The sequence below is a fragment of the Pelophylax lessonae genome, assembly GCF_965119305.1.
Source record: "Pelophylax lessonae genome assembly, chromosome: 3".
Lineage (NCBI taxonomy): Eukaryota > Metazoa > Chordata > Amphibia > Anura > Ranidae > Pelophylax > Pelophylax lessonae.
Window position 1 is genome coordinate 176,581,237 of NC_138770.1, and position 21,023 is coordinate 176,602,259.

At 43.1% G+C, this 21,023-nt stretch overlaps 1 protein-coding gene across 3 annotated transcripts in view; it reads right to left on the bottom strand.

The window, feature by feature from the left end:
* Nucleotides 1-437: 437 nt before the first annotated feature.
* The window catches only part of CEP63 (centrosomal protein 63), a 44,823-nt gene continuing 24,237 nt past the window's right edge, over nucleotides 438-21,023 (bottom strand). For 2 of the 3 annotated variants that reach the window (XM_082251828.1, XM_082251827.1), the window contains exons 8-12: nucleotides 19,561-19,810; nucleotides 16,849-17,046; nucleotides 5,063-5,181; nucleotides 2,720-2,951; nucleotides 438-1,024 (exon numbers count right to left, since the gene is read on the bottom strand). In XM_082251828.1, the coding sequence (XP_082107954.1) occupies nucleotides 863-1,024; nucleotides 2,720-2,951; nucleotides 5,063-5,181; nucleotides 16,849-17,046; nucleotides 19,561-19,810 (961 nt within the window). In that variant the 3' untranslated portion in view covers nucleotides 438-862. The remainder of the gene's footprint in view (nucleotides 1,025-2,719; nucleotides 2,952-5,062; nucleotides 5,182-16,848; nucleotides 17,047-19,560; nucleotides 19,811-21,023) is intronic. The other variant, XM_082251829.1, reaches the window with a different exon arrangement.

Consider the following 21,023-nt stretch of genomic DNA (forward strand, 5'->3'; position numbering starts at 1 on the left):
ATGTCAGTCTGAGGCAAAGGCTGAACCAGCAACAACTGAAATGGTGCCTACCAGTTTATCATGAACATCTGACATCTGTCATTAGACTCCAATAAAGTGGCCAGTTAAATTCCTATGAACTCTGCTTTAGGCCAGATATACAATTAAACTATAAGGTGAGCTTATACCGAACCACAAGCAACCTTCAAGAAAGTTCAATATCCTACTGTCAAAGAAGAGATATTATGCTCACCTCTCCGGCAGCACGCGATCTAAATCCCCTCTGTCAGTCTTTTCTGTATTCAATGCTTTCTAAAGTGTTGGATACCTGTGTCCTCCACCATGTTGGTAATAACCAAGAAAGGCGTGGGAAACACAGGCATCAAATACTATCAAAAGTATTAATTACCCAAGAGACTGATGAAGGCTGCAACACTGGAACGGTACAGGAGGAGAGACAGGTCACAGGCCACTGGAAAGGAGCAAATAATACTTTCTCTCCTGTAGGGAACCTGTCATTTTCTCTTTAATGTCTCATATTTAAAATAGTACATACAAGACATATGGCAGTAATAAGTTCTTCACATTTACTATATCACCAAAAAAGTCCAAAATATCTACATAGAATTATTATGCAAGTACAAGCCATGTACTGTAATGCTTGAATTTGCCCCACAACGATTTTTAGGTTTTGAACACGAGTATATAAAGAACACAAAGAAGAGCTTTATTGGCTCAAATACATAGTGTAGAACACATAGGAACACACAAATTGAGGTAAATCAGGTAAAGTGAGCAGAAGACTAACCAGTGACATCTGGTAGATAAGACCGACTCCAATGTCCTTCATGGTCTTTGCACAGACAGCAGCAACCCACCTGTGTTACCTGGTATTTGTGAAATGTTGCACTGTGCGGCGACTCTCCTGTTTCAGCTCCTCAATGTGACAATCTAGTTTTTGAATCAGATCCTGTGATAGCAGCTCCTCCTCCTGTAGGAACCGTGCAGCTATTGTACTGGCTGGGGAGGAAGATGGCATTGGGAGCTACAATAAGAAAATTGAGAGATAAAACATACAATATTGACAGATGTAAATTGTAAGATTCTAAAATTGATCTAGTTGAGAAGGGAATTAAAACCAAATTGCACTCGCTAGAGGCAGGGCATTACATCTTCATCTCAGAGCCTCCAGCATGGAGAACAAATAGCAAACAGAAATGCAGAAATGGTTTCACTAAATCTCTTGAACTTAGCAAGCAATGGCAGTAGCAGTCCTCACAGAAGTAGCCAATAAACAGTTACAAGGCTGTAGGCTCAGGGACACCTTGGCATCTGTTTTTTTTTTTTTTTTTAGAAATTCCAGAAAAAACACAGCTTTTTTAAGAGAACTGCTTAGGCACAAGTAACATTTCTAAATGTTCTTTATAACATAGCAAAACCTTCAATTTTTGGAGTTCAGGTCTACTTTATAAAACACCTAATGGGATAAAAGAACAATGAGCCTTTCAATAGTTAAATACAGTTCCTATAAAAACGATTAATCGCTTGAAAAGTTCACATCTTTAGGTCACAGAATATGGAAGTATATGTTTTTTTTTTCTTTCTTAGGTTCATACTTGCCTATGTGGAGCTGTCCCTGGCGCCTCCAACACTGAGAACCAAGTGATCAAACACCGCCAATCGCTGGGGTCTCAAAGCTCCCTGGGCAGAGAGCTTGTGACTGTCAGCAACTCTGTGCTCTGCCACACCCCCTCCCCCCTGTGCTCACTTGAGTGATGGGCTATGGAGAGGCGGGAGCAGCTGGCTCTGGCTCTCAGCGGCTCGCTGAGAGGCTGAGTCGAGTGCTTCTCCAGGCATGTGGGCGGACCCTGACTCCATTGTCAACATCTTGCCCAAGCCTGGACCGGCTCTGACGTCAGCCGTCAGCGGGCTTCAGTTCAATAACTGCTGAAAAGGGGTCACAGGCATCACAAAGAAAATGAAGAAAGCTGCTCCAGATGAGTGAGACTCCAGTTAATCCTCGCACACACTAGTCAGGTGCTAGCCCAGCTTGCATGCTGTGTATCATAAAGCAAAGGTTTCCTGATAGCTGCACTTCCAATAATGCTTTTTATCGAGGCTTCATGTGACAAGTGGTTATTAGATGGAGCGGGGGACAAAGAGGTAGATGCCTTTGGCGCAAATGTTAGCGCTTAGCCCTTACCAATTCACTCCTGTGATCCACAGGAGAAGGAAGTACAGTCAAACAAGCTTTGGCTGTACCTCTTTAAAGTGATTGTAAACGATCACCTTGTAAAACAACCCATTCAGTTTAAAATAGAAATGAAAGGCAAAATATTTTTGTATGGATTTAAAAAAAAAACATTATTATATCTTTTTTTTATAAGTGATCACATTCCCTCTGTTCTCAGCTGCATAAGGAGCACAGGGAGGAAAAACAGCAGCACACTGAACTTTCCAGTGAAAGGTTTTGTAGGGGGGTGGGGGTGTATCAGGAAAAGCGGGCTGAGTTCCCAGCACAGCCAGAGAACTGACTGCACCATGCTCTCGTGCCTAGTATGGTCAGTTTTAAAAAGGAAAATCTAGGGACTAGCAGGATCACCTGGGATTTCACACAACTGAAGCAATATAAAGAGAACAGGATCATTTATCATACAAGTACATGATACAGCAGGCACATATCAGGAAAATGAAATGTTAGATTTACATATTCTTTAATATAGGCAAAGTCAGTTTTCACCTGTGATTCCTGGTTAGAGTCCTCATTTATAACATGGACATCTGCGTTGCTGTGCTCAGATGACACTGATTCTAGAGAACTTGTCCTGCTTAAACCTTTTAGAACAGAGGCGGCTTCCCGTTGGGAATGGAGAGCACACAGGACCTCCTCGTACTGCTGAGAGACTTTATTCAACCGCTCATTAAGTGCAGTCAGCTCTGCCTCATGTTTGCCCAGCAGTTCCTGAGATTTCCTGTCAATAAAAGAAAACAAATGTTTTATGGACCAGATAAACATATTACATTTAAAAGTGAACCCTAAATTAGATACTGATCCTGAGGAAAAAAAATCATAGTTTCTATATATGCAGCTATGTTTTTCATAAAGTAATTTGGGGAAATCTATCAACACATTCACTGCCAGATACTTCTTCAGTACGCGACAGTGAAGGTTTATCAGTGGATTTATAACAACTGTGCTCTCATGCAATTTGAAGCTTAAGGCCTCCTTGAGGCAGGTGATTAGGTGTACACAGTGACTCCTAGCAGCAAGAATCAGCAGGTCTATGTGGCTGGGATCAAGCGTGTATATGAATAGCTGCACCTGCTCAGCCTGTACAAAGCAATGACAGGCTGGGAGGAGTTGTCGCTGTTCAGATATATCCACACAGAGTGGTTATCTACAGTTAGAAATGGAGTCTGACATCTGGCTGTGTCCAGGGTCATACATCAATCTCAAACCGAAGGTAACCGCTTGTTGCATCAATACATGGGAACAGCAATGGCTGCTTTCAGCCGGTCATTGTTTTGTACAAGCTAAGCAGCCGCTGCAGGTCCCATACACTTCTCATTCCAGCTGAAAGAGTCTGCTAAATCCTGCTGCTGGTATGCACCGCCTCATTTCCACTGAGCGGTACGGTTCGGTACACTTTGATCAGGCTTGCGTTTCCACCGCCAACAGTACCTCAACAGTGCAGCTCTACCCTGTTGGTACGGTACTAATGTGCTTGGTACCCCAACGAAAGGGTCCCAAAAAAGTGGTACGGTACGGTTCAGAATTAGGGTACCATTCACAACTTTTGACAATGGAAACGGCAAAAATTGCGTACTGCACCGAACCGAACTGTACCGCTCAGTGGAAACGAGGCATAATGGCCCATGCGAAAGAGGTATACGAAATGGCATGAAACAAAAGTATACCTCTGGGCTACCGCAGTGTAAAAAAACAAACAAATCAAAATAGCTGTACAACACCATTTTTAGAAATATACTAAGAAATGACATACAATAGCTCTATGCAAAGGGTGTGCAATGCGCTGCCTGCAGCATTTCAACTTCAGTCACATAGCTGGAACCTGACTGAGCGAGTTAAATTATTCATTAGGGTAAAACTTTAAATGTATAAGCGAATATAAATTTAGGGGCAACTTTGGAGATAAAATCACCGCACTACTCTAGAGTAGGGATCGACAGATTATCGGCAAAAACCGATATATCGAGGGCCGATATGCACTTTTTCCAATATATCGGAATTGGCTCCGGAGGTTACCGATATTGCCAATATTTCGGGAAAGTGCCTGCAGCTAGAGGCATCACCCCGGTACCGGCGTCCATAGCCGACGGTCGGCTGTCTTGTAATGACAACCGACGCGGCTGAGAAGCCACTCGGCTGTCATTACAGGAGCGGGAGGGGACGTCCCCACTCCCGCCGCCTTCCGTGGCTCGCCCGGGTCTCCTGTCCCACCGGGAGATCCGGGCAACCAGCCTGCATGGCCGCCGAAGACTTGATCAAAGCCGCATTCGGCTCTGATTGGGTCTCCATGTAAAAACCCGGAAGTGAGGTCATGACATCACTTCCATGTACTGGCACCAGATTTTAAAAAAATGACAGCATTCAAAACAGCCAAACTTGGCGTTTTGAATGCTTTTAAGTGCAGAGGAGGGGTTTGGGGTCTTTTAGACCCCCAGATCCCTCCACAAAAGTACCTGTCAAAAAAAAATATATATATTTTTTTTAAATGTACAAAAATATTGGTTAATATCGGCTGATACCGATATGCATTGGCCAAAATATCGGTATCGGCAACAAAAAACCAATATGGGTCGATCACTACTCTGCAGGCACATTTTCGAACCTTCCTCTTTGTTTAGGTAGGTTGGTGCATTAAAGAACCATGTAAAAGTGATCAATCCCCTATTACAACTACAAGAAAGACAACTGTAGAATTCTGTCACAGGAAATGCAGTACTGCCTTTGACCATTCGAAGTAGATGTTTGTGGTTTAATTTGGTTTTCATTCAGAACTGTGAACATGCCAGTAGCACATAATTTACGCTCATCCACCAAGGGGACCAGTTTCCTCACCTATCCACTGCAGTCTGGATATCAGACTCTCGTGTCTGCCCTACATGCTCCAGATTCCCTTGAGCCTGGGACAATTCTTGCTTTAGTCTCTGGTTCTCACACTCAAGATTTTCCAAAGCCTGAAAGCACAAAGATTGTGATCTGAAATAAATCCATAGAGCACATACAACAGAAATGCACAAGGGGGGGGGGGGCTCAGACTGCAAAGAGAAATAAAAAAGAGGATTTTTAAGAAAACTTGGAATAAATACAAGTAACTATATATCAGAGCATTGTTCTAAAGCTTGTGAAAAGGCAATTCTAGGATCATCAGGAAATTGTTTCAACTCCTTCGCTGCCAGGGCCCTGCACTCTACTTTTAAACTCCAAAGGCCGGACAATTTTTTCCATTGCTTTTTTTTTTCCCCCCTTACAGCTCCCCAAACCAAACATTTTCTGAAAGTATAGGACCAGTAGAATAAAAGGAAGGTGCTACAAATTTTTTAGGCCCTGGGATATTTGTGGGATTGTTTATCAAAACAATATTTTCACGATAAATCATTAGTGGATACATACATGGCAACATTTACAAAATTCCTACTAAATATAAAAGTAAAAAAAACTGTATTGAGGTAATAAATAACAAATATTTGTACATTTTAAATTGTACCTTTTTGTGAAATGGTGAAAACTGAAGGTATGCAAAACAGTAAACACAAACCATTTACTCTGAAAAATGTGGAGGTTATAATTCTTCACTTATAGCTTTCAGAGTTCGTAAAAGACCCATTAAACCATATATATTCTGAAAGCACATAACATGTAGAATAAAAAAAAAAGTGCTACTGAATTTTAAGGCCCCACAATAATTGTGCAAATGGTCATGAAATTGCTACTTTCACTAAAAATACACTAAAATCAGTATTACTGCACACAAACCCCACTTAACTTACAAAATTTCTGCTAACTTTCTACTAAGGCCTCGTTCATATGGAGGATACTAAAGTGTATGCCCTTTGAGGGCCGTGTTTACCCACAGGGGGATGCACAGGCAGTCCTATTCATGTCAATTGGGATGCAGCGTCTGCAAGGGCACAGCTGCTGCTCCCAATGTGACACCTGTGTGGATGTGGGTGCATGACCACAGATATAATGAACTCTGGGATCTGCACCCAGACCCAGATGGATGTCAAATTGGAAGCAATGGCTGTGTTTGTGAGTATGCTACATCCCAAATGACATCAAAGGGACTGCTTGCAAAGGAATGCATGGCATACCTGTGCAGGTAAATACAGCTTTTCAGGGGACATACGCTGTAGTATGCCCTATGTAAACAAGGACTATCATTTTTTTTATATTTGATGTCTTTTTTGAAACAGATAGGAGGGAGGGAAGACAGTCCCTCAAAATTCTACAAACAATACCTCATAATGACAATGTGAAATAAGTTTGTTTAAAATCTTTGCAAATGTATTAAAAATAAAAAAATCCCATGTACATAAGTATTGACAGCCTTTGCTCAATACTTTGTTGAAGCACCTTTGGCACTAATTATGGCCTTAAGTCTTTTTGAGTACGATGCTACAACCTTCTCCCATTTTTCTTTGCAGGACCTCTCAAGCTCCATCAGAATGGATGGGGAGCGTCGGTCCACAGCCATTTTCAGATCTCTCCAAAGATGTTCAATCAGGTTCAAGCCTGGGCTCTGGCTGGGCCACTCAAGGACATTCACAAGGTTGTCCTATAGTCACTTCATTGTTATCCTGGCTGTGTGCTTAGGGTTTTTGTCCTGTTGGAAGATGAACCTTCGTCTCAGTCTGCGGTCCAAAGCGCTCTGGAGCAGGGTTTCATCAAGAATGTCTCTGTACATTGCTGCATCTATCTTTCTATACTGACTACTCCCCCAGTTCCTGCCACTGAAAAATATCCCCACAGCATGATGCTTCCACCACCATGCTTCACTGTAGGGATGGTATTGGCCAGGTGATGAGTGGTGCCTGGTTTCCTCCAGACATGACCATTCAGACCAAAGAGTTCAACCTTTGATTCATCAGTCCAGAGAATTTTGTTTCCCATGGTCTGAGAGTCCTTCAGGTGCCTTTTGGCAAACTCCAGGCGGGCTATTATGTGCCTTTTACTGAGTGTCTTCCATCTGGCCCCTCTACCATACAGGCCTGATTGGTGGACTGCTGCAGAGATGGTTGTTCTTCTGGAAGGTTCTCCTCTCTCTACAGAGAAATGCTAGAACTCTGTCAGAGTGACCATCGGGTTCTTGGTCACCTCCCTGACTAAGGCCATTCTCCCCAGATCGCTTAGTTTAGGTGGACGGCCTGCTCTAGGAAGAGTCCTGGTGGTTCCAAACTTCTTCCATTTACGGATGATGGAGGCCACTGTGCTCACTGGGACCTACAATGCTGCAGAATTTTTCTGTGCCCTTCCCCAGATCTGTGCCTCGATACAATCCTGTCTCTGAGGTCTACAGACAATTCCTGGGACTTCATGGCTTGGTTTGTGCTCTGACATGCACTGTTAACTGTGGGACCTTATATAGACAGTTGTGTGCCTTTCCAAATCATGTCCAATCAACAGAATATACCACAGGTGGACTCCAATAAAGTTGTAGAAACATCTCAGGGATGATCAGTGAAAACAGGATGCAACTGAGCTCAATTTTGATTGGCATGGCAAAAGCTGTGAATACTTATGCACATGTGATTTTTTTAGTTTTTTACTTTTTTAAATTTGCAAAGATTTCAAAACAAACTTCTTTCACGTTGTCATTATGGGGTATTGTTTGTAGAATTTTGAGGAAAATAGTAAATGTAATCCATTTTGGAATAAAGCTGTAACATACAAAAATGTAGAAAAAGTAAAGCGCACTGAATACTTTCAAGGTGCAAAGTATGTTTCCCAACCCCCTCCCCTCTCCCCCACCACTCCCATCCTGACAGTTTGTGACTCCAATCAGCAGCTGCAGCCAGAGGGAGGGAGAGAGGAAGAAGGGAATTCTGGTCAGCAGAACAGTGGGGATCGATGCCGGAGCAAAAGTAAAATGGGGGGTCCATTGGGGTGAGGTTGGCTCAAGGTGGGGGGGGGGGTGTATGTAAAGTATTTTGAAAGCCCCTGTGGCTGCCTTGAAGTAGGTAGGAGAGGCAGGAAGCCGGCGGCTGCAGGGTAGACATAGGGGATTGGGGCTGTAGGGGGTGCATAAATACGTGCTGGGGGGCACATAGTATAGAACAGATGAAAAGGGGTAAATAGAGTGAGGGGGGACATGGAACAGCGACAGGAGGTGGGGGGTCATATTTAGGGTGAATAGCTCTGATCAGTGGATTGTCATCCACTGATCAGAGCTATTAAATTTGTTCAGCAGCATCTGCTGAACATTTCTGTTATAAGTTCATGGTCTCTAAAGTGACCATGAGCTTAAATCAGGAGGAAAGTCAGGTCCTGGCCAGCTGGAAGCAGTTCTGTAGGTCTGTAAGGTGTAAGGACCTGGCAGCAAAAGGGTTAAAGACATCTGATACCTAGCACACAAAGATGTATGCCTGCAACGCAATGGGGGGGGGGGGGGGGACTGTAGGCCTACACTTACCTGTACACTGAGAGGTAACAATAATGAGCTATTGGATGAAAAAATACAATTTCACATCCGCTACAGCTTATGTAAAAACACAGACAGCAACTGGCAATTACAAGTCCTACACAATAATCATCAAATGTCTACAGGTACTCCAACCAGGTCCAACAAAAACAATGAAATTGCATAGGCAAGTTCTCTGCAATGCTTCCAATAGTCTTTGAATATTGGTATATTTTGAATTACTAGAAACAAAAAAGATTAGCTCTTTTTACTGGCTAGCAGAGCTGAGAGACAGAATTTTCATTGGTACTTTGCTCAATCTAATCCATCAATTCAGGAAGAACAGAATGCAAGGGCCAGAAAAATGCATCACAATGTTTGCAAACACTCTTGCAATTCACGCTTCACTTGTGGCAAATACATGTATAGCCAAAACTATTTTTTGTTTTGGACAAAAGTAAGGAAGGGTTAAAATCTGTCAATTTGTTTTTTGCTAGGGGTCCCTCCACCTCCTGTCCCAAAGACCAGGGCTGTGGAGTCGGTAGATAAATGTTCCGACTCCTCAGTTTTTTGTACTTCCGACTCAGACTCCTCTGTATTAATATGCAAATGTAAAAGGAGCCAATATGGCTCCTTTTCCTGCACGTCTTTTTAAAATTGCATCTGTTTTCGGGGCCCTGGCTGCAACAGTTACTTGTCGTAATTTGCCAATTAGTGTAGCTGCATGGCGATCTTTTAATCCATCTCTTATGGCAAGTTGCAGTGTATGAACAGCACATCGCATATGATGAATAGTAGCAAGCTTCAATGCTTCTTCAACAAAGTTGTCTAAAAAAATGTCAGCATTCTCTTCAGTTTCTAAACTTTCTCCAATACTTGCAGAGCTGTCTTCCTCCAACTCTGATATCTGTTTGTTACCTTCTTCATCTGCGTTCATCTTCTCAATTGTGCTCAACATGTTAGAAGCATTATCTGTCACAACACATAAAATCTGTTCCTTTGTAATTTCAAAATCTTCTAGAACACCCTCCACTAACTTCTGAAGGTAACCACTGGTGTGATGTGCCTGGGTGTCCTTTAATCCGATGGTCCGTGTTATTGTTTTGTTATTTTCATCCACAAATCTAACATTAATAGCAAAATAATTGACTCTGTGACGTGTGCATGCATCCATTTTAAAGGAAGCCAAAACTTCCTTTCAGAACTTTCTGTAGTTCTTCCTTTTTACATTTGGCCTCCTCAATTATAAGTTTCCTTATACTAAGACATTAATTATAACTTTTTGTGAATTGGGACATTTAAATTAGCTTTTTTTAAAAATTCCAATCTAAATTTAGTAGGAGTCGGAGTATTGTTTGCCGACTCCGACTCCAGGTACCCAAAATTTCCTCCGACTCCGACTCCACAGCCCTGCCAAAGACACAACAGGATGTGAGAGGAAGTCTCTACAAACTGGAAATCCCCCTTTACTTAAACAGGTCACACCATTAGGAAATGTACCCTCACCTCCTGTTTTGGTGACAACTGTAAAATTTTAGATTTCCAATCACTTTCACCATACAAGTAGGCAGAATTATTTCCTGAGATCGATCAAAAACAGAAGAAACCTTCGGCAGAAATCCTAGGTCTATCTTCAGAACTACCCGTTCTGGAAAAATAAGTCAGAAAAAGCTCAATACAGTAAGAGAAAAAGCCTGCAGCTCGCTGACCCTTCTAGCTGAAGTAAATGCAGCTAAAAGACTTACTTTTAAAGACCAATTTTTAATTGTAGTGTCTTCTGGTGGTTCAAAATGACTATTAGTCAGACCCTGTAAAACCACCAACAAATCCCATTTGGGAAAAAACTTAAAAGGCACTGCTCTGGGTCTGGCCAGAGCCCTAAAGAACCTAATGATCAAAGGGTCCTGAGATAACTGTTTCTATTAAAAAAAAAAACTGACAATGTGGCCACCTGAGTCTTTAAGGTACTGCCAATCCTTTCTCCATTCTGAAATTCTGTCATGGAGAAATTCAAGGACGGAAAGGCCTTCTGTAGAAAAATTTATTTTGAGGTACACAAGGAGTTGTAGCATTTCCAGGTCCTAAAATAAAACAGCCCTTGTAACCTTTTTCCTGCTACGATGTAGAAGGGGTCCTTGAATCAGAAGATCTTCTCGCAGAGGCAGCAACCAATGGGGTTCTGCTGTTTAGTAGCGTCGAGAACCATGTTCTCTTGGCCCAACAGGGAGCCACTAGAATTAGACTTGTGGCTTCTTCCTGCAATTTTTTGAGTACCAACAGAATCATCTGAAAAGGGGGGGGAGCGTAACACAAGCAGAAGTTCCAAGGCTGGGCTAGTGCAGACCCTTCGCTTGGTCCTGCCTGCTTAGAAAAAAAAATAAACCGCTACTTTTGCATTTGCCTGAGATGCAAACAGGTAGACTTGTGGAACTCCCCATCTGTACACTATTATCTGGAAGACTTCATAATTCAGGCTCCACTCTGACTCTAGAATACGCTTCCTGCTTAAAGTGGATGTAAACCCCATTCATTAAATTTGACCTGAGCACATATATCTGTAGTATTTACTTACCTCTCTCGAAAGCCTTAAGTCCTGTGTCTTTCTGCTGCTCTGTTCCCCTGTTATCAGCATGATATCTTCTGACAAGTTCTCCGACACAGGAGATAAAAGCAGCTGGAAATTTGTGCCAGGTTGGGTGCATAGAGATTAGCAGAGAGCTGGTCTATTCGCAGCACAGCTCTGCATGTTTCTTCCTTCCTCTGCCTATGTGGAAGGGGGGTATGTAAGGAGATTTGTTTAATCTCTGTGTATTATCTGAGGCTGTTTTCTTCAGTGGGTATATGTGAGGGTTTACATCCACTTTAAGAAGTCTGCTACTTGATTCATGTTGCCCTTTAGATGCATTGCTGTCAAAGAAGCCAGACTGTCTTCTGCCCATGACAGGATCTAGAAAGCGGAGGCCAAGAGAACTCTGCTTCTTTTGCCTCCCTGTTTTGAGACCTAGGCTACCGCTGTGGCATTGTCGGAAAGCACCTGAATGTGATGGCCCTTAACCATCTCCTTGAATGACCAAAGCCCTAGGAGAATGGCTCTTCTCTCTTTAAATTTGGAGGATCTCTTGGTTTCCGTGTTCGTCTAAGAACCTTGGGCAATCTGGCCTTCAAGATGTGCACCCCAGTCCCAGGAGTTTGCGTCCGTCGTTAGCCTCTTTGCTGTTGGAAATGTCCAGAACAAACCCAAGACTTTTCCGATTCCTCCACCACAATAATTTCCTCCTGACTCGGGAGGGAATTGTGATTTGCTTTTCTAATGATTCCCTGTGAGACCAATTCTGCAGAATTGTTTGCTGGGGATCCCTCAAATGGAGGCGGGCCCACTAAACAGCTGGGATTGAGGCTGTAAGGAGGCCCAGCGTTGACATGGCAGCCTGAATCATAATTGGTAAGCTTGTCTGGACCTGCTTCACTGCATTTTGAACCTTGATTACTTTCTCCTCTGGGAGAAAAATCTTTTCCTGAGTTGAAACAATGGTATAACCCAAGAATCTTAAGATCTGGGAAGGGGCTAGGTTCCACTTCTCACTGTTAAGAAGCCACCTCAAACTCTCTAAGTGACTCTCCATCCTTTTTCAAATTTCTCAACAAATGGTCTTTCGAATTGGCAAAAAAGAGGGGATTGTCCAGATAAGGCACAATAGAAATTTCCCTCCCATCCTGAGCGGTGCCAAAGTCTCTGTCATATTCTTTGTAAAGATCCTCGGGAGGAGGACAGTCCGAAAGGGAAGGCTCTGAACTGAAGATGCAAAATTACGTGTTGACTGCCAATCACAAATACCTTTGGGATGCTAGGGATATGGGGACATGTAGGTAAGCATATGTGAGATCTATGGATGCTAGGAAGCGCCCTGCGGTAAAAAGCTTCCTCACCAAAAAAAAAAAAATCGCATCCATTCAGAATTTTGTACCGAAAGGATCTGTTCAATATTTTTAGATTGTGGGTTAACCAAAACCTCCCAGATGGGTTTTTTGACTAGGAACACTTGTGAAAAAAAAACTCTAGTCCTCCCTTTTCCCAGGGAACTGGGATGATCACTCCCTGCTGTAAAAGTTCCTGCAAAAGAGACGTCATTGCCAATGATTTTTCCTGACCTCTGGGGACTTGAGTTACATAAAACCAGTTTGGAGGGGTTTCTGAGAACTCCAGTCTGCATCCTTGAGACATTACCCTAAGGACAAACAGACTGGTCATGACAGTCTTCCACTGTGGGAAAAAGGAATGTAGTCTTCCTCCCACAGTCGGAAAACCATCACTGGTTTTTGGCTGGCTGGCTAGGTGGTCAGAACAAAACGCCTGTTCTGTCTCGACCTCTTTGTGAATTCCAGGGTCTCTTGTGACCTGATTCCTTAAAATATTGGGCTGCTGAATGGGACGAAAAAAAATTCTTCCTAACTGGTGGAGTCATCTTCTTTTTAGCTGGAAAAGCCTTCTTTTTGTCAGCCATTCTGTCCAAAATGGTGTCAAACAAAAGATCCCCATCAAACGGAAGACTGCACAGCTTCACTTTTGAAGCTGCGTCTCCCAACCAGGTTTTACCCACAATGCCCTGCCAGTTCTTTCTGAAAAGAGGAAGTCAATGATGCAGTTTCCTGCTTTACTAAATCTGCTATACAGGCCTTAAATAAATAAAGGCTTGGTCCAGGAGTCCCTAAGGGTGGCTTTACAGGAAGGACATTTATTTTTGGAGGGGGCGAAAAGTGCTTAGACTTTGCTTGGTTTCTTTCAGGCGAAAGCCACAGTAAACAAACAACAGCATAAGCTAAATATGAAAGACAGGCCTCCCTCCTCTAGCAGACTCCCATGCAGCAGCCTAACAAAACACCATCCCTACCACACTCCTTAGTGCAGTAACCTCCAGAGTGTGATGCAGGCTCTCCTCCCCCCTGTAGTAAGGAAGGAGAGGAAACAAAATACAACTTACAGGAAAAAATCTAGCAGCCTCTGCCCCTGCTTACCTGAGCCCAGCTGGTGCTCATGGCTCCTGCTCCCGCCACTGCCGCCGGTTTCTCTGGATCCAACCCTGCAGAGTGCAAAGTGGACATATGGCTGCTTTTATTCAAAATTCCCAGTCTTTTCGCCGCTGCGAGGACCATAAATGCACCAGCAGGAAGGCCTATCCCTTTATGAATGAGTGGAGGCCTCAAAAACACGAGACCCTGCAGCCTCTCAAGATCTCAACAATCTGGCTATTGCGGTCCTATCCTGCTTTCCACTTTTAAACTCAGGTGGCCAACTTAGCAATTTTTCCATCGTTTTTTTATTTTTCCCTTGTAGCTTTCAGAGTTTGTAAAAGACTCCCCAAACTATATTTTTTCTGAAAGCACATGACCAGTAGAATAAGGAGGATTTTTAAGGCCCCGCGATATTTGCGCAAATGTTTATCAAATTGCTATTTTCACTAAAAACACACAAATCCTTATTTTCACACAAAACAACAACATAAGTTACATAATTCAAGCTAAATTCCTACTAAAGCATTGTTCATTGGGGTGTGCTAAAGCTGTGTTTACCTGCACAGAGATGCATGTTGGTTGGGACACAGCAGCTGCAAGGACAGCTCTGACATCTGTGTGGGTGTAGATGTATGGCTCTAAACGCAGACAGTGTGAGTTGAGGAACATGCACCCACATGGATGTCAATTTGGGAGCAGTGACTGTATCCATGCAGCCGCTCCATCCCCATCGATATGGATAGGACTGCCTGCACAGGAATGACCGGTTACACCTGTGCATTCAGCTGCAGCCGCTGTGTCCCAATTGACATCAATGGGAATGCCTGTATGGGAATGCACCTGTGCAACTAAACACGGCCTCGCTTTAGTATGCCCTGCGTGAACTAGGCCTTAGGCCTTGTTTAGACTTGTGGTTGGGGGGCAGCATAAGCGTATGGTTGGCCGCCCGCCAAATGCCCCCTCTTAAGCTGCAATAGGCAGTGGACAGGGTACTGTAGCTGTAAGGCTTCACTCCCACAGCAAAGCTGACCCAACTTGTAGCAATGCCGCCGGTAAAACACTACACATTGAAGTCAATGGGGAAGCACTGCAAACACCCCACAACCTCATGCAATGCACACGGTTGCGGCTCATTTGTCGGCAAAATAGGGTTAAAACAGGTAGTGAGGAGGCGTCGCATCACTACCTCACCGCCTATCAATATCCACTGCAGTACGATCCAAACATGGTTTGGGCTTCAGGCTTCAGAGGTAATTGAGATTTGAATGCATGTCCTAATTTTTTAGTTTTTGTTTTTTTTTTATTTAATTTTTTTTTTTTGGGGGGGGGGCTTTTGAGAGACATTAGGGGTCTAAACAGACCTCTAATCACTCTTTTTTTTTTTTTTTTTAGACAGAGAAAGGAACTGAAGACAGTTTCTTTCTCTGCACCCTGAGCAGACTGTAGATGAACGAATTGGAGTCTGTATGGAGACTTCTCTTTAACATAGTACAAAGAGTTTACTATGCTTCATTCACAAACTGAAACATAATAAATCCAGTTTACTATGTGTCAGTGATTATTAAATACAGAAGCAATCTGTATTGATTGCTGACTGTAGGCCTTCGGGAAAGGAAGGGGGATGGTAAAAACACATGTTTACCAGCAACCCCCCCCCCCCCCCACCCCGCTCTCTATCCTGATAGCGATCAGACATTGGCTGCAGCCAGCATGAGGGGAAGAAGGGAGAGCCGGCCAGCATCTTAAGGGAGAAGGGGCCTGGTCATCAGTTAAGGTAGGGGCACTGAAAAGGGGGGGGGGGGGGGTCAGAGTAGCAGGCGATCAATTAGGACAAGCAGATCCCTCTGTTGCAGCTCCCAAAGCCGGCGGGAGGGCAGAGGAGGGAACCTGATAGTTTCAGGATGGCCACAAACAGATTGGGATTTGAGAGGAAGGGGGAAATCGGAGCAGCGGGGGTGAAGCGGTAGGGTAAGGAAGAATTTGAGTGGGGGTTGTTTTAGATGTCAGCAAAGGCAGGTGGAGCGGCGGCAGACACAGTGCAGAGAAGCGGCAGGGAGGGGGGTCACATTTTTTAGGTAAATAGCTCTGATCAGTGGCTTATCAGCCACTGATCGGATCAGTTTGTTCAGCAGCTTCTGCTGAACAATTCTGCTATAAGCTCATGGTCATTGAAGTAGCGCTGTAGGTCCATATACCGTACCGACCCGGCAGCAAAAGGGTTAAACCCCAACAGAGATAAAGGGGGAACCTGACCTATTGAGCTGATCTGATACCTTATCTTTCCGCTTATGGTCCACCATGTGTGATTAAAATGTGCATGGTGAGGTACTCACTACCTTCGCAGCAGTGGTGCAGTGGGGAGAATACCTCGCTGTAAGCACATGTAGGCCACTGTAACCTAGGATTAGCGACAGTAAACTGCTATTAATTTTCCCTCAGGATCTAGAACCAGGAGACGTTACTCGATTTGCTACCTAAATGCAGAGAAAAAGGCAGGGCGTGAAACAGACAACCCCCTTAAAACAAGGCAATGCATGTCAAGAACATGATTTCTGCTGTGCAGGTGAAGTACTGCACCACAAGCCAAGAGTAGACCTGGTGCCACAGCAGGCGCCCTCTAGAAAGACATCCAAATGGCACAATTCAGCCAGGCAATCCTTGACTGTAAAATCACGCCACCAGAAGTGTGGAATTCTCATCTCCAAATAGGATTCAATGTTTAAGAGGATTCAACCTTGTTTACTCACCACTTCAGTAGCAGGAATAAAAAGGGAGTTAATGTATTCCTGGCTTCGCCCTTTCTTTGGTGGACATATCCCTGCAGAGGTTCTTAGAGACTTGGCTCTGCACTGGGCAGATCATGTAAGAAGGTAGGCTTCTCTCAGTAGAGAGAAGTGGTCCATCACCTAAGGACACCAGCAAAAAACTGTGGCTAGGGGGGTGGGGGATGACTCTGCAGCCTCTTTTTTGCCAATGTCCAGTCACCTCAAGGTAACAATATATGACCCAGTGGTAATGATTTAACGAAGTCTATGTATTGTACTGTACAATCAGGTAAAAAATGTTTTGGCTGGAGTTCTTTTTTTAATAAACTGATAACTAACTTTCACACAATTCACAGATCAAAATCACACTGAAAAAATTCCTAAGCAAAGATGACTTTTACTGAAAACCAAATAATCTAAAAATACTAAAAACGTAGGAGGCGAAGTACCTTATGCTGCGCTGCTTCCCTTTCAGCTCTGACCCGTTCAGCTTGCACTCTCCTCTCCCATTCTTTGGCTGTAACGCTAGAGGAGGCAATGCTGATGTCCCTCTGGTGTAGTTCTTGTGTCAGCTGAGAGATCTCCTTCTTCATCCCATCGAGAACACTGCTGTATGACAGTTCAGCCTGGGAAAGCTGGCTCTTCAACTGTTAGAAGAAACATTGGAAACTTCCATTTCTTTTTAATTTGTTTTTGTTTGCTTCTTCATTTCTACAGATTTTTTTTTTTTTTTTTTTTTTGAGGGTTTAAAAATAAATTATTACAAGCAGATGTATGGCAAGTTTGTTATAGTGTGAAAAACTTTAAATAAATGCTAAAGAGAAATGCTTGAAACAGGTCTAACCTGTCAAAATCCCACGTGACGGGACTCTGTAGCAGCCAATTACCAGGCACCAGCACTGTCACATGAAAGCAAGAGAGGTGAATCACATGATCCCCATACCTGGAAGTACCTGGTCTACGTCTTCACTCCTGAATGTCAGATGGAGTAGATGAGAGATCAGAGTGACCAAGAGATGGAGCTCATCAGTCTAGTGCTTCAAAAATGGGGGGTGCTTGGGCTTAGCACTTCTTAGCACAAGAGCCCTTGGTTTAAATCCCAACCAAGGCATTAATTGAATGCAGTTTTCAGGTTCTGTGCTTGTGTAGGTTTCCTCTGGTACTCTGATGTCTTCCACACTCCAAAGACATACTGGTAGGTTTATGGCTCCTGTCTAATTTAGCAACAAAATGTGTGTGTGTGAGTGTGTATGGGAGGTAGGGACTTTAGACTGTAAGCTTCATAGGGGAATAGAATACTTGCACAAGTTTTAATGTTTTATCTCTTTAAAAAACACTGCAAGTACACAACTACAATTGTTGATGTAACAGAAATAAAACAAGGAAAATAAAAATAACAGCATTTTTTCTCGCACATGATTGGATGATGGAAGTCAGCGGAGCTTCCCCTCATATACTAAGCCCTTGAGCAATTGCCCTTGCAGAGTGCAACTGCACTTACAAAGTGCAGTCTATTAGCCTTTAGCTTTGATATCCTAAACAAGTGGCGTCAACCCTGCCTATTTCATTTCTGAAGGATTACTCTCCTCATCTTCATAACCTTCTTGTGCACATGAAGTTATCAGCTATCAAGGTTTCTGGCAGAATCAACAGGTACCAATGGTATATTTGGCAGACCAAATGGACCAAAAAATGGAAGCTTATTGTAGTTAACGGTTTACATGCATTTTTACCTTTACCAGAAAAATAGAAAGAAAAAAAAAAAAAAAAAAAAAATCAGGTCTCCAGTCCCGTTAGACTGGGCTGCACTGTGTGGCAGTTATGTATAAATCTGGATGGCTAAAAATACAAATCCTTTGGCAGTAAAACAGCTTGTAATGGCAAGAGGCACTGGGATAAGCTGGAGAATCTATTGTCTCTGAAAGGGGTCTATAGTTGGGAGGCTCTTGTTGTTGATGGGGGGGGGTCTACGGTTGCTGTGTGGTCTACCGTCTCTACTGTGAAGGAGGAGTCTATTGTCGCTGGGGGGGGGGGGGATTTACTGTTGAGGGTGGTGTCTTATTGCCTAGGGGGGGCCTACTGAGAAGGAGAGGTCGATTGTTGCTGGGGGGGATTTACTTCCATTATTGCTGGCTGCTGAAGGGTATATTGATGTTGGCTGCTGGGAGGGGGGGGGATTTATTGTTGCTGCAGTGGATCTATTGTTTTAGTGGGGGTCTTTATTGTTGCTCTGTAAATTAATAGCGCCATACAAGTACCTGTAATAATATATATATATATATATATATATATATATATATATATATATATATATATATATACACACATATACATACATATACACACACACACACACACACACACACACACACACGCTGTCTCCTAAAAATAACAACACACAGCCATTAATGACTAAACTGCTAGCAACAAAAGTGAGGACAGCCCTGAGTGGACATGTCCAATTTATGCCCAATTAGCCATTTTCCCTCCCTGGTGTCATGTGACTCATTAGTGTTACAAGGTCTCAGGTGTGAATGGGGAGCAGGTGTGTTAAAAGCTTGTGTGTGTGTGTGTGTGTGTGTGTGTGTATGAGCCCTTTGTGGAGAAAAAAAAAAAAAAAAAAAAAAAAAAAAAAAGCTCATAGGAGTTCAAAGAAGCTTGAAAAAGCTCAATATAAACAATGTGCACAAGAGCGCAAAAAATCACTAGCTTCTTCAAGCTGAAATAAAAGTTCAAATGCCTGTAAAAGCAGCTCTTTTTTTTCTTGAGCTGCAGTGTGCTTGAGCCCTAAGTCGGATCCTCATCCTAATTGATGTGATTTGGATCCGACATTACATGAAGATTACTCAGGCATTTCCTGAAGTTGCCTTGAAGTCACATTACTTTAATCGTTTTATATGGACTATAGACTGAAGGACTTATGAATAAATGGTTGTGGAACGAATAAATGGTTGTGGAACGAATCATCAGAGTTTCCATTATTTCTTATGGGGAAATGCACTTTGATATACGAGTGCTTTGGATTACAAGCATATTTCCAGAACAAATTATGCTCGCAATCCAAGATTTATATAGCAAAGGCCCTGGTACACAGCACATATTATCAAGATCATTTCAAAGCAAATCAAATAAAATAAAAAGTACAGAGAACTCTCACTGACCTTCTTAATTTCTGTCCAGCATTTTGTGTGCTCTTCTTCCAACAGCTGCCTTGATTCAGCCTGCTCCTTAATCTCTTTGGCAAGTTTCTGGCATTGGAGTGTCACTGAACCAATCTGACTTTCTAGTTGGGTCACTTCATCTTGTAGCCTCAGCTCATTTAGCTGGCTAATGGACAGCTGAGCGCGCAGCACATCCACCTCTGTATGCCCATCAGAGAGCTGGGTTCCTTTTAATCTTTCTTCTAATGATCTGCAATCAATAATCATAAAGCCATAAAAGCATTTCATCTACCTGTTAAAAACATACAACATGTTTATATTCTAAATTAAAGAGATTATGAATTAGTATGCAGCGTACCTCTTTATATTATGTGCTCATAATACTAATCAATTATATACTTAAAAATCAGCTGTTCTAGCAGGCAGTAAAACAGAAGGCAGACTCCCCCCACACCATAAAAGGAATATATAAATAAGTAAACGTATTTAGAGGCGTGTCACACATGGTTTTGTTTAATAACTGAACAAATAAACCAGTATGATTAGAAAGTCATGAATGATCACAAACTATTCAATTCCTTGGAATATATATATATATATATTCCATCAGCTGATTTGATTTAAAGTAAACCTGTGGGTTTACCTTACAAGGTAAGGTGGCACTTGGACCTATAAGAAAGATACCCTCCATGCTCCCTAGCTCAGTTCCTCAGAATACCAAGGGATCCATAACATTCTAGCGTTTTATTACCCAATTACAGTCCACACAGCCTTTTTGTCAATATTTTTCCCACTTGCTCCCATCCGCTGAACCTTCCTATAGACAGCCAAGGTCATTTACTGCATTCAGCACTCAAAAGAAAGGTGCAATAGCAGGAGTAAGTCTAGTTATGCACAGATAGATTTTCTCTTATTGGTCAGTGGTTCAAACAAGAGAAAATCACTTGATTTCCCAACCACGTTAGACAACATGGAAGAATCTCAACTGTTGGCTGTTGTATTTCGCAGCAAGTGGGACCCACGGCTGCCTGAATACCCAAACAGTGACTGCATTCGATAAGACGCAGTCACTGTTTGGCTCGTATTCCACCCAGCTCAGACAATTATTAACCACTTGCTGAACAGCCGCCGCACATATACTGTGGCAGGTCGGTTCTATTACATGAAACGATGCACCTGTATGTTGTGCCGCGCAATAGCCAGTGGGGTGCACGCCGATTGGCCAGAAGGGGAGCCAATCAGCGGGTCCACTAGGCCACCCGCGCTCGCTCCCTATGTAAAACAAGGCAGACCACCCTTCTGTCAGAGATGAACCCAGGGATCCTGTGTTCCTACTATTCAGGAACACAGATCTCCATGTACATCTAGCGAGTCCAGCCCCCACACAGTTAGAAAGCATCCCCTAGGCACACATTTAACCCTTTGATCGCCCCTGGTGTTAACCCTGACTGTGCAATTGTCAG